The sequence below is a fragment of the Littorina saxatilis genome, linkage group LG16 (assembly GCF_037325665.1).
Source record: "Littorina saxatilis isolate snail1 linkage group LG16, US_GU_Lsax_2.0, whole genome shotgun sequence".
In the NCBI taxonomy this organism is placed as follows: Eukaryota; Metazoa; Mollusca; class Gastropoda; order Littorinimorpha; family Littorinidae; genus Littorina; species Littorina saxatilis.
The window spans coordinates 27,355,125-27,373,518 of record NC_090260.1 but is presented as its reverse complement, the minus strand read 5'-3'; the positions used below and the strand labels follow the sequence as shown (position 1 = coordinate 27,373,518).

At 42.5% G+C, this 18,394-nt stretch overlaps 1 protein-coding gene across 1 annotated transcript in view; it reads left to right on the top strand.

The window, feature by feature from the left end:
* The window catches only part of LOC138950709 (acetylcholine receptor subunit alpha-like), a 29,411-nt gene extending 11,017 nt beyond the window's left edge, over window positions 1–18,394 (top strand). Inside the window, exons 5-9 of the mRNA XM_070322428.1 lie at window positions 1,973–2,092; window positions 3,071–3,246; window positions 4,620–4,856; window positions 15,182–15,462; window positions 15,853–18,394. Of these exons, the coding sequence (XP_070178529.1) occupies window positions 1,973–2,092; window positions 3,071–3,246; window positions 4,620–4,856; window positions 15,182–15,462; window positions 15,853–16,101 (1,063 nt within the window). The 3' untranslated portion in view covers window positions 16,102–18,394. The remainder of the gene's footprint in view (window positions 1–1,972; window positions 2,093–3,070; window positions 3,247–4,619; window positions 4,857–15,181; window positions 15,463–15,852) is intronic.

Sequence of the window (18,394 nt, the reverse complement as noted above, 5' to 3'; positions counted from 1 at the left end):
CATGAATACAATGTGGTCGCTTGGGAGTTTTGATACTTCTTTATTTTTCCAGCTTTTTGACACCCAAATTAAGCCAATGTTATTGTACGCCTCAGAGGTATAGAGACTGAAAATACCTAAAAATATTGAATCAGCGCACCTTTCTTCATGAATGCAAAAGACTGTTGGGTGTAAGTAATAGCACCCCCAACCATATGACCTGTGGTGAAACAGGAAGATACCCCCTGTACATTGACTACATTTTCTTGTTTTCGATATTGGTTTAAGTTATTAAAGATGCCTATGTCAGGATTTCCAAAGCAGGCCTATGTGATGATGAAAAACATCAATAGTATTGATGCGCCTGAACCAATCAAAGAGAAACAAGAGGCGAAGCCTTCAAGGCTCACGTAAGAAATCGACAAACAGTAACACACACACACACACACACACACACACACACACACACACACACACACACACACACACACACACACACACACACACAGAGAAAGAGCATAGGTGAAACTGTGCAAGAAAGCGAGACACTAGATCTAGATCTGTCTGTCTGCATGTAGCCTACTTACAGGGACACGACTGCCAACTAGTCTCGGCCCGCTCAAAATAATAATGACCGAGACTTTCAGTACTTCCTTCGCGTGACGTCTAACCCTCTTACGTCATAATGTGACGTCAATGTAATGTGACGTCTTCAAATGTTAGAGTTTCTACCACAGACATACACACGCACGCACGCACGCACATACGCACGCACGCACAGACAGACAAAGTTACGATCGCATAGGCTACACTTACGTGAGCCAAAAACGGTATTAAAATATGTCTGCATTTACACGGATTTGAGGAGGCATAGACTAGCGGAGGAGCCCCGAACGAAGCTGCAATCCTTGCCGCGTTGAAACAGAAAATGATGACTCGTTTTAAGGATGAATGGCGCGGCAAGATTGACAGCAGTGACAGATACAGCACCTATTCAGGTTTTAAAGCCGTCCACACACACACACACACCAATGCTTGTGTAGAGGGCCCCAAAGGGTTTAAAATCGTGATCGTGATTGGCGTTTTTTGACCTTTCTGTGACCGTGATTGCCGAAATTTCCATTTCTGTGATCGTGATGGGACTTTGCCCGTGATCCGTGATGACAAAAAAATCTGAAGTCTCGTGATCGTGATCGTCATTTGTTTTCGTGATCGTGATGGGCATTATTGCAAAGCATTTTATTTTCAACGTACATTTTTCACAGCTGTATCACTCTATGATCCTCTATTCGTCAAGGTGTTTGTGATCGTGAAAACAAAAATCAAGGTAACTGTGATCGTGAAAGCTAACATTTCCCTTCCCGTGATCGTGATGATACCCCCCCCCTTTGGGGCCCTCTGTGTACGGGCTGGTGGACTCACAAATAAAGCATTTGTCAGTGTCAGTGTCAGTGTCTTTCTCGCAACAGCAATTTAGCGTTTCCTTTGGGGACCAGTAAACTAATGTTGACTTTATCTGGTCATCTATCACGACGGCATCTCGGTAAATAGCTAGTGTACCATCGGAGAAGAGTGATTCTTATTTTCATGTCTGATTTCATTAATTGATAAAATAAAAATCCTGGTGGTTTGAATAAACAAGACGCATAATAAAAAGGCAAATGCCACAGAAATACACTGACTTCGCAATACATTACGCCATACACGGAGACAGCTAGTGCATCACTCGTCATTGCAGTGCCCCTGCGACCCTGGTGGGTTACAGGACCAGTAAGCAGTGAGCAGTTTTAAACACGACTTAGGAATCTCACCCTCACCCTCACTAATCCAAGCATAGCCCCCACTATCTTCCTTCGACCACTTAGGGACTCTCCATTTTCGCTCATATCGAACTGTTTGTGTTTTCCGAGTTTGCGTTTCAGTTATAGCCTGTTTGTAATGCCAGTATGGGCAATTGTTTAATCGTAATTGGTTTCTGGGTATCTGCTTGCAGCGTACGCAGCCTGAATTTCTTTGGGACGGACAGAACGCAGGCGCACCTGAGGTATGATGGGACGGTCACGTGGCAGCCTGACTTCCTGCGGGAAACCGGATGCAATGTAGACATTTTCAAGTAAGCCAGTCGTATTGGAGTTTTCTAATGCTTCGAATAACCACAGAATGTCGCATACTAGGATCAATTAGACCCGAGAGGACGTTATTTGTTTGGAGGGAACGAAATTACTTTATTTTTTAATGGTTGAAAGGCACCTTGAAGTAACATCCAAGCGCTGTCGCACATTCTATTCTTTCATGTTTCTTGAAAATGACCGGACAAAAAAAATAAAAATTCTTGAATGGAGGAAGGTCACTCACAACTGGCCTTAACTTCTATCACAGCATTTTAACACATCTGCAGTCACTTTACTTTACAGTTTTGTTGTGTGAATGGGCTTTGCAAAATGCTATTCCTTTTATCAATCATTGCAGGTTTTATTTCAATGCCGCGGGACGGGCGCAGTGGCGTAGTGGTAAGACATCGGCCTCCTAATCGGAAGGTCGTGAGCTCGAATCCCGGCCGCTGCCGCCTGGTGGATTAAGGGTAGAGATTTTTCCGATATCCCAGGTCAACTTATGTGCAGACCAGCTAGTGCCTTATCCCCCTTCGTGTGTACACGCAAGCACAAGACCATGTGCGCACGGAAAAGATCCTGTAATCCATGTCAGAGTTCGGTGGGTTATAGAAACACGAAAATGCCCAGCATGCTTCCCCTGAAATCGGCGTGTGGCTGCCTGAATTGCGGGGTAAAAACGGTCATACACGTAAAAACCCACTCATACAAAAACATGAGTGAACGTGGGAGTTTCAGTCCATGAACGAAGAAGAAGAAGCTGCTGGTTTATTTCAACTAATTATCTGCTTGATACCCACCTACCAACCCACACGTCCACATTTCTCTCTCTATATAAAAATAATGATGATGACTGATCCCTTATCCTTATCCTCCAATGTATGCCCCAGGTACCCGTTTGACAGCCAGGTGTGCGGGTTACGGGTGGTGTCCTGGATGATGACTGATCCCTTATCCTTATCCTCCAATGTATGTCCCAGGTACCCGTTTGACAGCCAGGTGTGCGGGTTACGGGTGGTGTCCTGGATGATGACCGGTCAGTACATGTCAGTCACCTACGACACGCTGCACATGGACACCGTGGTGACCAACGGCGAGTTCCTGCTGACCGACACGCGCACTGAGCAGACCACACTGGACGTCAGCTACAGTCCTGGTTCGTTGCATGCATCCTGCCGTAAGCCGACATAACATCGCTTTCGTTCTACAGTCCTGGTTTGTTGCGTGCATGCCGTAAGCTGACATAACATCGCTTTCATTCTACAGTCCTGGTTTGTTGCATGCATGCCGTAAGCTGACATAACATCGCTTTATTTCTACAGGCCCGGTTCGTTGCATGCATGCCGTAAGCTGACATAACATCGCTTTATTTCTACAGTCCTGGTTCGTTGCATGCATGCCGTAAGCTGACATAACATCGCTTTCATTTTACTGTCCTGGTGCGTTGCATGCATGCCGTAATCTGACATAACATCGCTTTATTTCTACAGTCCCGGTTCGTTGCATGCATGCCGTAAGCTGACATAACATCGCTTTATTTCTACAGTCCTGGTTCGTTGCATGCATGCCGTAATCTGACATAACATCGCTTTATGTCTACAGTCCTGGTTCGTTGCATGCATGCCGTAAGCTGACATAACATCGCTTTATTTCTACAGTCCTGGTTCGTTGCATGCATGCCGTAAGCTGACATAACATCGCTTTCATTTTACTGTCCTGGTGCGTTGCATGCATGCCGTAATCTGACATAACATCGCTTTATTTCTACAGTCCTGGTGCGTTACATGCATGCTATAATCTGACATAGCATCGCTTTATTTCTACAGTCCTGGTTCGTTGCATGCATGCTATAATCTGACATAACATCGCTTTCATTCAACTGTCCTGGTTCGTTGCTTACATGCTATAATCTGACATAACATCTAGTATGTTGGTAAAATATTCTACAAATTTCAAAGCAATCCACCAAGTCATTGCTAAAGTGCAGCCTTTTTTTTTATTATGATATTCCTACAAAAATGACAAAAATTGCGATCGACACCTGCATCAGTAGGAATAGCATAGCACGCGAAATACGCAAGGGTAGATAATTGGTTTGACTTTCTTCTCGTATGTCAAAGTTGCAAAGTTTTGGCAATTGTGATTTTTTTGTCGATTTTTTATTCGGCTCTTCCGTTTTTGCCTGGTCAATTTTGAGGGTACCCTTACTTGAGCGGCGGTCACGTGATCCTTGTACAAGAAATATTTAATTCAAAAGATGATCCGGAAGGTTCAGTGAACAGCCGTAACTGGCATATAAAGTTTTAATGAAACGACACGGGGATTAATGCTTTAATTTGGGCTTGAAATGTGTCGCAATAATATTTGGCCAAGTTTAGAATAGATGATATGATCGTTTGCAAGGGAAGAAATGTATGTTTTAAAGATTTCAATTGGGCTTTGATTTAAATATTTCAACCGAAAACATGTCAGGACTTAACTCTTTTAAACAATTCTGCTTTGACTAAACGATTTTTTTTCTTGGAACAGTGAAGGTCACGCAAGGAAGCTTCATCGTGGTGCTGCAACGTCGCTACAGCTTTTACCTGCTGAGTACAGTTGTGCCCCTTGCCGCCTTCTCGCTGTTGTCTCCCCTGGCACTGCTGGTTCCGGCGGACAGCGGAGAGAAGATAACTCTGTCGGTGACAGTTCTGCTGACCAACATCGTGTTCATGGGAACTCTGTCGGACTCCATGCCCCGTGTGTCGGACACCGTGTCAGTCTTTGGTGAGAGGTTTACAAGTCCTGCGCAATTAACAACAGTTGTTTCCTTTTTTACACCCCCGGTATAGGGGTGTGTATAGGATTCGGTCGATGTGTTTGTGTGTTTGTTTGTTTGTGTTCGCATATAGATCTCAAGAATGAACGGACCGATCGTCACCAAACTTGGTGAACAGGTGCTATACATTCCTGAGACGGTCCTTACAAAAATTGGGACCAGTCAAACACACGGTTAGGGAGTTATTGGTGGATTAAGATTCTACAAGGACTTATAGAGGGACATATTAATGGTCAAAGGGAAATAACCTTCTCAGTTGGTGGCAGTGAGAATGGTAAGGACGGGGGTGTTTTTCCTACCTCGGAGGAATTTCTTGTTTGTGTACGTTTATGTTCTCTTCGTTTGTCGGTAAATTTTCTTTTTCGTTCAGATACATTGGATTGGATTGGATTGGATTGGATTGGATAAGATTTACAGTCCAGTGAGGTTACCCTCATGGAAATTCGGGCTGCTTTCTCCCCGGGGAAAGCGAGCTGCCATACATACGGCGCTACCCATATTTTTTTTTTCCTGCATGCGTGTATTCATGTTTCCTGAGACTTAATGCCGTGTGAGATGGAATTTTTTTACTTTATTCCAAGTCCCACGGGTATTTGATGGACATTTTTATCTATGCCTATACAATTTTGCCAGGAAAGACCCTTTTGTCAATCGTGGGATCTTTAACGTGCACACCCCAATGTAGTGTACACGAAGGGACCTCGGTTTTTCGTCTCATCCGAAAGACTAGCACTTGAACCCACCACCTAGGTTAGGAAAGGGGGAAGAAAATTGCGGCCTGACCCAGGCCTCAACACGCAACCTCTCGCTTCCGAGCGCAAGTGCGTTACCACTCGGCCACCCAGTCCCTTTAGGTATAGTGTTTTAAAAGGTTGGACACCTTCATGAGTGGTCCCTTATCTCCTCTCTAAGTTCGTGTGTGTGTGTGTGTGTGTGTGTGTGTGTGTGTGTGTGTGTGTGTGTGTGTGCTTTGCCCGCGTTTAGTTTGTATACATTCACACGTACATGTCTTCACCCATCGATCTAAATTTGCTCACAGTCACATTCATTCACATAACGACTGGAGCCATCAACGTCAACTTTAAGACTTCATTATCAATTTGCATATGCGAGTAATTAACAAAAACATCTTTTAATTGCATTTAGTGGGAATTCAGCAAAATAAAATGCTCCAGGCACTCATCCTGCTATTCATATGTGGTAATTTGAACTTAGCCTTGTAAATTCAACGCTCAGAAACCTTTATTGATTTGGGCTATGTATGAAAGAACCAAGTCACTTTTGTCAATGCAAAGAATGACTCCATTGACATCAATTAACGGAATGAGCTCCAAAAGTGAGCAAAATAGACGATTTTCGGAAATAACTCTCTCAGGATTTGCAAGCGTTGTGGAGGAGGTGCGCCCCGCTTAACTCGAACAAACAGGAAATACGTGGTGGATCAGTTAAAACCACGATCGCAGGGAATAACTGACGCCGATGTGTAAAATCGTTACGTTGTCTTTTTCTTTCGAAATTCTGCACATCGGAGCCACGATTCACTTGATGGCCTGCAGCGATCGCTTAATTAGCACGCTTGTCACTTCCCACGCTGCCGTGACCTTGACCTCAAGCGAAACTCACGTGACCTCAGTGTCACGAAGTGGTTTGCATGTGAATTTATTATGCGTGTTCTGCCCTTTTGCACTGTCTCTACCCTTTCACACCAAACACTTCAAAAACAGAACTTGGGAGGATGCAGGCTCATTATTTCCTCAACCAAAACAACATACTTCCTCACTTTAAATACATCAATACGACAACTTTTCAACACACAGTTCGCACAATCTTCCAGCTTTCACTCAAGGCATGTAAATACATATTATAACAATTCTTTCTCAAATATAGATTAGCGCACACAAGAAGGTACCAACAGACACTCACGAGTTCGTATCACGGCTCACTGCATGTCGCCAGTTCACTTACTTGTCCCGCTGAATCGTCGTAGAATAATGAAATCAGATGCCAACACACAGAGATGCTAACACACACCTTTCGCTGAAGATGCCACACACACCTCTCACTGAAGATGCCAACACGCACCTTTCACTGAAGATGCCAACACACATCTCATGGAAGATGCCCACACACACCTTCCAGGTTTCTCCCCGAGAAACCCTTCCGCCCGTAGCGGAAACAACCGTCGTCAGCTACGACTGGTCTCGATGAAGACTCCACTCGTCTAGTCATCTGCGCCTAGGTGGTCCCTTGCTTCCACCGTCGTCTAGCGCTTCTCTCGTGTAAGGTCCCTCCCTTATACGCCATGGAAAACCCTCATGGAAACTCCTAAAGAATTTAACCAAGTCTTAATACAACATTCTCTAAAACCATCTCTTCTTCCAAACGTTCATGTACCACTCATACATTCTCGTTCATTCCACGTTCACATTCCGTACAGACTCAATATCCAAACTAACACTTAATCAATGAATAACACTCCCCATACAAAGCATGACCGTCTTAAACATAACATAAATGCGTAGCAATTATGTTCAAGAAATTCCCCATGAAAAACCGTGAAACAATTACATCAAGAATTCTCTCAACGCTTCACACTAAGATTGGGTGCACTTTATACACACTAACCTTTACGCTCCAGCTATGTATTCCAACATCAATAATATACAACATAGTAAATCATTTACCTTAAGAGACCCGTCTCTTGAAAGAGTACTTGTTCCCAGAACAAGTCTGACACACGCTGAACAACCTTCCCGGTTGGAAATCTCACACGCTGTGTCGTTATTTACCCCAGACCAGCTACATGTCTCAAACACAACTCACATCAAGCTAAGCCAGTTTTACGTGCAACACCCGAAACACGTGAATAACGCCAGTCCGGTCAGCTACCCTCGCCTGTACAACATTTAGGGAGGTTAAAAACACGACGTGGTTTCACCTCACAAATATGCTACTCACATCTTTGTGACATCCCCCTTCCCGGGGACAAAAGAAAATTCTTGAGTTTTCTTTTGATCAACACAACCTTCTTTTTCCACACATCCCATAAACCTGTGGTATGCTCTGATCTACGAATGACCTGGACAAAATGTCTGTCAACGTATTCCTGTCTCATGCTATTGGATGAACCTCGAATGCTAATTCTTGCCGTTAAAGGCCAACATCCACAGGAATTTTTCTCCTGGAGCGACCTAAACTTGAACCCGAGGCAGTTCGCCAAAAAGAACCGCCGATCACGAGAAAAGCATGCGTATCGCATGCGAGACGATTTGCAAGCAAGCCAGCGCAGCAGCGGGTGGGGATTTGGTCTCGGCAAAGAAACTACAATGCAGTGTTTTGTCTCGGTGAGACTGAAAGAGAGACAGAGAGCACGAGAGAGCGACAGGGACACAGTGATTCAAGGCGCACAACTCTAGTAAAGTTGTCGTAGCACGTCCGCCTATGGCCAAAATGATCCGGGTTCGATTCCCGGCATGTGTGGTCTATGTTTTTTTTTTAAATTCTTGTTTACTATTGTTTATTATGAACGTTTTAATGTTTTATTTTACTCTAATAATTTTTTTAATTGTGTAAAATAAATAAATATTTTTTTTTTAATTTTTTTTTTAATCCACGTGCACAAGACAAAAACTTTCATACTGGGGGAGCGAGCCAGTCTGAAGAGTACTCGGGTCCAGCGCCAGCGTTTTTATATTTAGTCAAGTTTTGACTAAATATTTTAACATCGAGGGGGAATCGAAACGAGGGTCCTGGTGTATGTGCGTGTGTCTGTGTGTCTGTGTGTCTGTGTGTGTGTGTAGAGCGATTCAGACTAAACTACTGGACCGATCTTTATGAAATTTGACATGAGAGTTCCTGGGATTGATATCCCCAAACGTTCTTTTTTTTCTTTTTTTGGAGAAATGTCTTTGATGACGTCATATCCGGCTTTTCGTGAAAGTTGAGGCGGCACTGTCACGCTCTCATTTTTCAACCAAATTGGTTGAAATTTTGGTCAAGTAATCTTCGAGGAAGCCCGGACTTTGCTATTGCATTTCAGCTTGGTGGCTTAAAAATTAAGTAATGACTTTGGTCATTAAAAATCTGAAAATTGTTAAAAAATTTTTTTATAAAACGATTCAAATTTACGTTCATCTTATTTTCCATCATTTTCTGATTCCAAAAACATATACATATGTTATATTTGGATTAAAAACAAGCTCTGAAAATTAAAAATATAAAAATTATTATCAAAATTAAATTGTCGAAATCAATTTAAAAACACTTTCATCTTATTCCTTGTCGGTTCCTGATTCGTGAAAGCGAAATTACAACATTTAGTCAATCTGTCGAACCCACAGAATAAAACTGCACGCACTGCAGTGTTTTCAGTCACGAGTATAAAACAGCTTCGTCAATCCACGCGGCAAGGAAGTCGCTCAATTTTTGCGTGCAACACGAAGTAAACAGACATGCAAGAATAGCGACGGGTTCAAGTTTAGGTCGCTCCAGGAGAAAAATTCCCGCGGATGTTGGCCTTTAAGGACACCACCGCATCACATGTTTTGAAAATGTCTACCATCTTTCCAAACACCTGTGCCATATCATCCTTATGACTATCTGTCAAACCAGGATCAACAACATTATCTCCGCTTGTCTCTTCCTTCCCCTTAGGCACTGTAGGTAACGGCAACGTTTTCCTCTCAGTCAGAGGTAACACTGCAACATTTGCCTCTCCACATTTACTTGGGAAAACATCATGACTGCCCCAGTCAGACCTCAGTGTAATGCTTTCGCGATAACCACCACTTACTTCCTCAACATCAACAACTTTCTCTGCACAAACTGCATACTTCTCATCCTCTCGTGACACACTCAACACCTCTTCCAATGTCTCATCTTCTCTCAGCAAACTTTTCAGATCCTCCTCGTTAACCCTCAAATCAGGAGTAACCACATTTTTCAATGGCACCGGGAAATCCTGCAGTTTCTTTTTGGCTTTTGCCCTACTCGTACCACACACGACCTTCTCAAGTACCACCTCTTCAGTGATTTTCTTGTGACTTACATCAGCACACAATCCAACACCCTGCGTATTCCCAAGGAATAAATCTACTCTGGGTACCACACCCTGAAGATTACCTATCACTAGGTCAGCGACTGGGTCTGTGAGCACACAACATTTCAACTTTCCCTGAAAATATGGGGTATCGACAACCACTTCCGCCAATGGATACAAATCAATCCGTCCACTAAAACCCTTCACTTTTTGGACCTCTCCCTTTATGTACTGGCTTGGTAAGACCAACGACTTCCTTACCCCAGCTACATTAGCTCCTGTGTCTCTCAGTACTGAAACTTGCTTCCCATTAACGAGACCTTCCGCTAATGGCAACGACCCGAATGCCGCCGAGCTAACCAACACTCCAGCGTCCTGACAATCCGCTACCGACTTCGCTGAATATGCTACCCGAATACATTCTCTAGCGTAATGGCCAAACTGCCCACATCTGTAACATGTGTCCTGATTTTGCTGTTCATTACCTGTACCTCTAGTACTTCCTTGCTGCCATCCTCTTCTACCCGGCCTACGATCATCTCCTCTGCCTTGAAACCTGGTATTTCTGCTCATACCATCTTGTCTTCTGCCACTATCACCTTGACCACGATTGTAAGACTGACCCGATCCACGATTCTGATTGAACGCTACGTTTCCAGTTCCCAAAGGAGTTACTTGACTCTTTCTGGCCAAACATTTATTTGGATGGGCCGATTTGTACATTTCTGCGCTAGCAATCATGTCTTTTGAATTTTTACAATCACGTTCTTTCAAAAAGACTGCCAAATCAGTGCATACACTGGTAAGAATCTGTTCACACAACACAAAATCAAACAAAGCTTCATATGAGGTTTCTATATCCGACAACCTCAACCAACGGTTGAACAAATGCGTCATCCTTGTTACGTATGTGCCAAAACTTTCATCAGCCTCTGGCTTCGTACTACGAAATTTCTCACGAAATCCCTCTCGAGTGCACTGAAACTTCTTCAACAACTCTTTCTTCAAGTCTTCATACGACAAAGTACCCGTTGAAAACAATGAATGAAACAAAGACAAAGCTCCACCCTCCAGATAAGCTGATAAATAAGTGGCCCACTCTGAATCATTCCATTTGTTCGCCTTTGCATGCGTTTCAAATCTGAACAAGAAACTGTCAATGTCATCTTTATCTTCCTTGAACATGGGGAGTTTTGGGTACTGGGGCCTAATGCTGGGACCTGATCTTCCCCCTGCATTTCCACCTGTACTTTGCTGCGCTTCTGCTTTCTTAAACTCCAAATCCATTCTCCTCGCTTCAGTATCTGCTTCTAGCCTCTTTGCATCTAATTCCCTATTTGCCTCAATTTGTAATTTCTTTACTTCTGTTTCTTGTCTCTTTGTCTCAGCCTCTGTTTCTAATCTTTTTGTCTCAGCCTCAACTTTCTTTGCTTCAACCTCAGCTTCTATCTTCTTTGCCTCAACCTCAGCTTCAGCTGCTACTTTCTTTGCTTCAGCCTCAGCTGCTACTTTCTTTGCTTCAGCCTCAGCTGCTACTTTCTTTGCTTCCCTTTCCTGACTTCTCTCTTCTCTATCCACCTGATCCTGGGCAAACTTAAACAAAGCTTCTGCCTTTAACCCATGCTTCTCTCCCAATACCAAATAATCAGCATATGTGTTACCACCAGTATCACTAGTCTCTGCCATCTTTACAATGTCAAACTATCAAAGTAATCTCAAAGTAATACAATGGATCAAGTAACACAAGTTCACAAAATTGTTTTAAGTATCAAAACGTTGTATCATACACCAGTTTCTCGCAATACTAAACACACACAAAAGAGTATCATAAAATACTAAACTAAAAGAAATCTTGTGCCTTTTTAAAAACAATCCTTAAATTGTTTACTACTTAACTATTTACACAACCAGTCTCAAAATTAAACAATAAACTTAATAGAGTCCAAAAAAAAATTATAATTTAGAAAATATCAGATTAAACAATCAATAGCAGCTTCAAACACTTGTCAATCAATGTCAAACTTAAACTAACAACTTTAGAACATCAACAACAACAACAAAATAACAAACAATTAACTAGAAATGTCAAAGTTTCTCAAACCCAAATAACACACTTCACATGAAAAATTCAATTCCACACACCACTAACCAGCGTCAGATCCTTTAAGGAAAATCAATCGCCAGAGCAAACAAAACAAAATTTAAATGTTCACAACCCCAACAAACAAACAAAAAAAAATTTACCCAAAATTTTGTCTAAGTACAAATGTTTACAAATTACTACTAACCAAAAAAAAATTAAATTTACAAAAAAAAATAAACAAAAAAACTTTCTCCAAACCAACAACTAAATATCAAACAGTAGTATAAGGGAGATAATCACCCTACATACAAAACAATAACAATAATAAACAAAACACTTTTCAAGCCACACAACTAAAAAAAAAATCAGAGTCCAAACAAAAAAATACACAATTTCAGAATTTATACACATATGGCACACCCTATACTATTTTATTTAAAATAAGCCTGCACCTCAACGACAACAATTACACACAACAATCAATCCAAGATAGAATCTAAGAAAAATAGTTTTAAAAAAAACTTATAGGAAAGGGAGCTAGAATTTAGGTAGAAAGATAGATAATAAATATACAGAACAGGAAGCAAACAGAAACTAAGGCCCTCTCTACGTAAGAACTATACAACTACGTAGACCCCTAGAGCTGGAGAGGGGGTGTCCAATAACATACACATAAACAAACACTACAACACGCAAAGTATCAAGGTATGTATAATTAGCTACCCTAAGGCACTTCTTTCTCAATTTCTCAATTTCTCAATTTCTCGAAAGGGAAGGGAAGCAACTACAACAAAAATCTATCCTTAGAAACAAAAACCTATTTAGGGCTAAATCGGGGTCACCACTGTCACGAAGTGGTTTGCATGTGAATTTATTATGCGTGTTCTGCCCTTTTGCACTGTCTCTACCCTTTCACACCAAACACTTCAAAAACAGAACTTGGGAGGATGCAGGCTCATTATTTCCTCAACCAAAACAACATACTTCTTCACTTTAAATACATCAATACGAACAACTTTTCAACACACAGTTCGCACAATCTTCCAGCTTTCACTCAAGGCATGTAAATACATATTATAACAATTCTTTCTCAAATATAGATTAGCGCACACAAGAAGGTACCAACAGACACTCACGAGTTCGTCTCACGGCTCACTGCATGTCGCCAGTTCACTTACTTGTCTCGCTGAATCCTCGTAGAATAATGAAATCAGATGCCAACACACAGAGATGCTAACACACACCTTTCGCTGAAGATGCCACACACACCTCTCACTGAAGATGCCAACACGCACCTTTCACTGAAGATGCCAACACACATCTCATGGAAGATGCCCACACACACCTTCCAGGTTTCTCCCCGAGAAACCCTTCCGCCCGTAGCGGAAACAACCGTCGTCAGCTACGACTGGTCTCGATGAAGACTCCACTCGTCTAGTCATCTGCGCCTAGGTGGTCCCTTGCTTCCACCGTCGTCTAGCGCTTCTCTCGTGTAAGGTCCCTCCCTTATACGCCATGGAAAACCCTCATGGAAACTCCTAAAGAATTTAACCAAGTCTTAATACAACATTCTCTAAAACCATCTCTTCTTCCAAACGTTCATGTACCACTCATACATTCTCGTTCATTCCACGTTCACATTCCGTACAGACTCAATATCCAAACTAACACTTAATCAATGAATAACACTCCCCATACAAAGCATGACCGTCTTAAACATAACATAAATGCGTAGCAATTATGTTCAAGAAATTCCCCATGAAAAACCGTGAAACAATTACATCAAGAATTCTCTCAACGCTTCACACTAAGATTGGGTGCACTTTATACACACTAACCTTTACGCTCCAGCTATGTATTCCAACATCAATAATATACAACATAGTAAATCATTTACCTTAAGAGACCCGTCTCTTGAAAGAGTACTTGTTCCCAGAACAAGTCTGACACACGCTGAACAACCTTCCCGGTTGGAAATCTCACACGCTGTGTCGTTATTTACCCCAGACCAGCTACATGTCTCAAACACAACTCACATCAAGCTAAGCCAGTTTTACGTGCAACACCCGAAACACGTGAATAACGCCAGTCCGGTCAGCTACCCTCGCCTGTACAACATTTAGGGAGGTTAAAAACACGACGTGGTTTCACCTCACAAATATGCTACTCACATCTTTGTGACACTCAGGCAAAACGGGTTGTCGGCTATCACTCGGGGGAAGCGATCCGGCGATCCGGGGGGGGGGGGGGGGGGTTATGGGGAGCTTCTGGAACAAGATACACTGCTAAAGTTTCAGTGCTATGCGCCAGCCTTAAGATCATCTTCAGCTAGACTAGAAGCTTCTTCAGCCAAGGCAGAAGATCTCAATCATCTTGATCAAGGGTCTCAGCCCTTTAAGGTTTAACTGCAAGATTTTGAACTCATTTTAAAGATACCCTGTTTAAGGTCGCGAAAACCGTGTGTTCCAGTGCTGTACGCCAGCCTTCAGATCCTCCTCAGCTAGACTAGAAGCCTCTGCAGCAAAGGCAGAAAATCTAATTATCGTCTCAATCAAGGGTTTTGAACTCATCTAACAGATGCATCACTTAAAGGTCAAGATTAACCTATGTGTTTCAGTGCTGTACGCCAGCCTTCAGATCATCATACACTAGACTAGAAGCTTCTTCAGCCAAGGCAGAGAAGATCATCGTGATCAAGGGTCTCATCCCTTTAAAGTTTAACTGCAATGTGTTGAACTTATCTTAAAGACATATGTACGCGCTCCCGTGTTTACAAAGTGTAGTTTGCCCATAATCGATGTCAAACGCACCATAAGACCATATAATGACGATATGTCACCATGCGCTGACCATAATACATGCATTACAGCTTGTTCTCGCCTCTGAAAAAGTGAGGATGTCAACAAAGCCGCGGTGTTAGCTCCCTTGCATCAACGTTACATGTGTTGCCAAATCTATAAATAGGACGATCCAGATCAAAATGAAAATTAACATATCTCAACATTGAAGGGGTCCTAGACCACAATATTTTGCAGGGAACTTAATTTAGCATGTCTCCAGCTGTTGGTAAAGCAATTAGCGTGTATAGTCATCGAGTACATATGCCTTTAAAGATGCACCTCTAAAGGTCAAGATAATTGTGTGTGTTTCAGTACTATACGCCAGCCTCCAGATCATCCTCAGCTTCACCGCCGTCATCGTCAACGTCGTCGCTCTCTGCATCTCACGACTGCCCACCACCATCAATGACTTCCGCCACCACCACCACCACCACCCACACCAAGACGGTGAACACAACGGCAAGCCCACCGAAGCTGCCAACAACAACGATACCAACTACAGAAAGCTACGACGACTTTATATCGATCTCTTTCATCCTTCTGCCAAGGCGGGTGATCTCAAACATCATTTTCAAGGGTCTCCTCCTCTTAAGGTTTAATTGCAATATTTTGGACTTATCTTAAATGGCTTTTGTGGGGGGGGGGGGGGGGGGGGTATGAGTGTGTGTGTGTGTGTGTGTGTGTGTGTGTGTGTGTGTGTGCCGTGTGTGTGTGTGTGTGTGTGTGTATTAGAGAGAGACAGAGCGAGACAGAGCGAAACAGAGCGAGACAGACACAGACAGAGACAGACAGACATACAAAGAGAGACAGAGGGACAGACAAAGAGAGAAAGACACAAAGAGAGACAGACAGACAGACAGACAGAAACAGATAGATAGCAAATTGTATTCATCATTTTGAATGTATTGCATCTAAAACCCGGAAAATAATATTGTCAGTGTCTTGCACACGGTTGTAACAAAGTCCTGTCTTATCACACCCAGCGCGGCCATAACAGGGACGACAGAGGGGAGGTAACCGCCACGGATGCTGTAGGACAAGATGTGGCAGACGACAGCCAGCGCAAGGAGTCCGACCGCAGGCCGTCTGCGTGCCCCGAGGAGGAGGAGGAGCGGGGAGGGGGGTGGGTGCAGTCTGCCCCCATCGGAAGGAGGGACAGGCTGTGCTTTCTGACCATGTTCCTGGTGGTGGTGTGTGTCAATGTGGTCACCATTGTCATTCTTGTCATGTGAACACTCGAAACATAAAAACTGTGACAGGTTTGGAACACTTTGTAACATACAGATTGTCTAATGATTCTAAGCAGTGGTTAGCGATGCCGGGAGACAGGCTGTGCTTTCTGGCCATTATGTCAATGTCGTCACCATTCTTATTCTGGTCCTGTGAAAACTCTGAACTGAACACATTTCTGTGACAGGTTTTGCCACGCTTTGTAACATACAGATTGTCTAATGACAATTACAGTGGTTATCGATGCCGGGAGACAGCCTGTGCTTTCTGGCCATTATGTCAATGTCGTCACCATTCTTATTCTGATCCTGTGAACACTCCAAATCTGTGTGCGAAATTCAGTGTCACACCAACATTGAGAATGAGTATTTCGCTTGTAGTAACTGTAATGTTAACAGCACACTGTTAGATGTTTCTGGTATGTAATGAAAGAAGACTTCACTACTCACACAATTAAATAATATAACTGTATCTCGTCTCCTCTGATCGTAATTTGGAAATTATTCATTGCAAACTGAGGTTAAGGATTAGTAACCTAAATGGAGATTGATTTAAGAGCCACTTGACTTGATTTCTCATGCACATGTAATAATAATAATAATAATAATAATAATTGTCAGTAAGTACTGGTGTCACATGACTGATGTGAACCAGTTGATTGGCTAATGGCGATGCGCTAAAACTGTTAGCGCACTCTTGGAGTGCGCTAACTTTTCCACAGAGCGTATTCTTCCGCCCTTTGCCTAAGCGAGACTGTGCTCTTATCCTCAGAATTAATGAATGACATGTAGCTTATATTCTCCACAATACCAAAATACTATAAATTCCTGCTTCTCAATTAAAGCAGAAGTGGGTTTTTTTCTGACAGATTGCATGTGCCTGTGCCACAGTTGCCACTATCTAAAAATAGAACCCGCTGTGTTTATTTTTCAGTTTCGACTTGAGAAGAATCTTCTCATAATTATGCCGTAGCTTATTATCCACATTACCAAATGATGAGTTAGTATACAATTCCCAGCAGCTAACAGAAAACACAAGTGTTATTCCGAGAACGTACCACTGAACTAGATCAGCATTTGGAATATATACGTAGCAGACTAGATTACACTGAAATACGACTGCATCAGTTCAGTAAATGAATGGTTTCCGAATTATTATTTCAAGGCAACAACAATCGGAATCGAAACGTGTTGGGTTAAAGGCCAACATCCAAAAGAATTTTTCTCCTGGAGCGACCTAAACTTGAACCCGTCGGTCTTCTTGCATGTCTGTTTACTTCGTGTTGCACGCAAAAATTGCGCGACTTCCTTGCCGCGTGGATTGACGAAGCTGTTTTATTCTCGTGACTGAAAACACTGCAGTGCGTGCAGTTTTATTCTGTGGGTTCGACAGATCGGTCCAGTAGTTTGGTCTCAATCGCTCTACACACACGCGCACACACACACACACACACACACACACATACACACACTGGCACACACACTCACACACACACAGGCACACACTAGCACACACACACACACGCACACACACACACCCGCTCGGCTTTTTGTCCCCTCTGCCTCACTGATTTGGTTTTGTGTTTATTTCGTAATTATTTTGTTAGTAAATAGTGAACATTGCTTCAATGCCGAAGCAAAAAACATCATTATTGGTTGTAATTTGCTACCAATTTTAAAACCCGAATATCGTATTACATAGTAATTTTGACAGCAGTTCAAATGTGTACATTTACCAGTTCCATTCAGCAGACTTTCAGGTCTTTGTGACTGATTTCTGGCCAGGAATTCATCACGCTTTCTGTTGTTCATTCGTTTCCTGTGACATTGATCAGCAAACCAGCAAAGTGTGTGTGTGTGTGTGTGTGTGTGTGTGTGTGTGTGTGTGTGCCTTTGGTTATATCGGTTTTTGTTGTTGTTGATGAGTACGTAACAAAATGTAGTCAGTATAATTATATACGTTTGCACCATACCTCATCTCCCGTGAAATATCAACAGAGTTCGAAGTTTCAGTTTGTCAATCTGTATAGTATGATTTGTTTTCAAATACGTTTTGTCTTTCTTTCCTTGTCCTGGTTTGTTTACAGATCATCGTCATTTTTTAATCTCGGAAGATCTAACTAGTGTTCTGAGCATCGCCTAAGTAGACATCAACAAGCATGTACATACTTGAATGATCTTGCCGTTGTCTATCTTTTGCGATATCATGTCCATTTCCACATTGCAACATTATTGAATATTTGTACCAGTTTCAATTTGTCTGATAGATGTTGAATGACACAGAAATAAAACGATT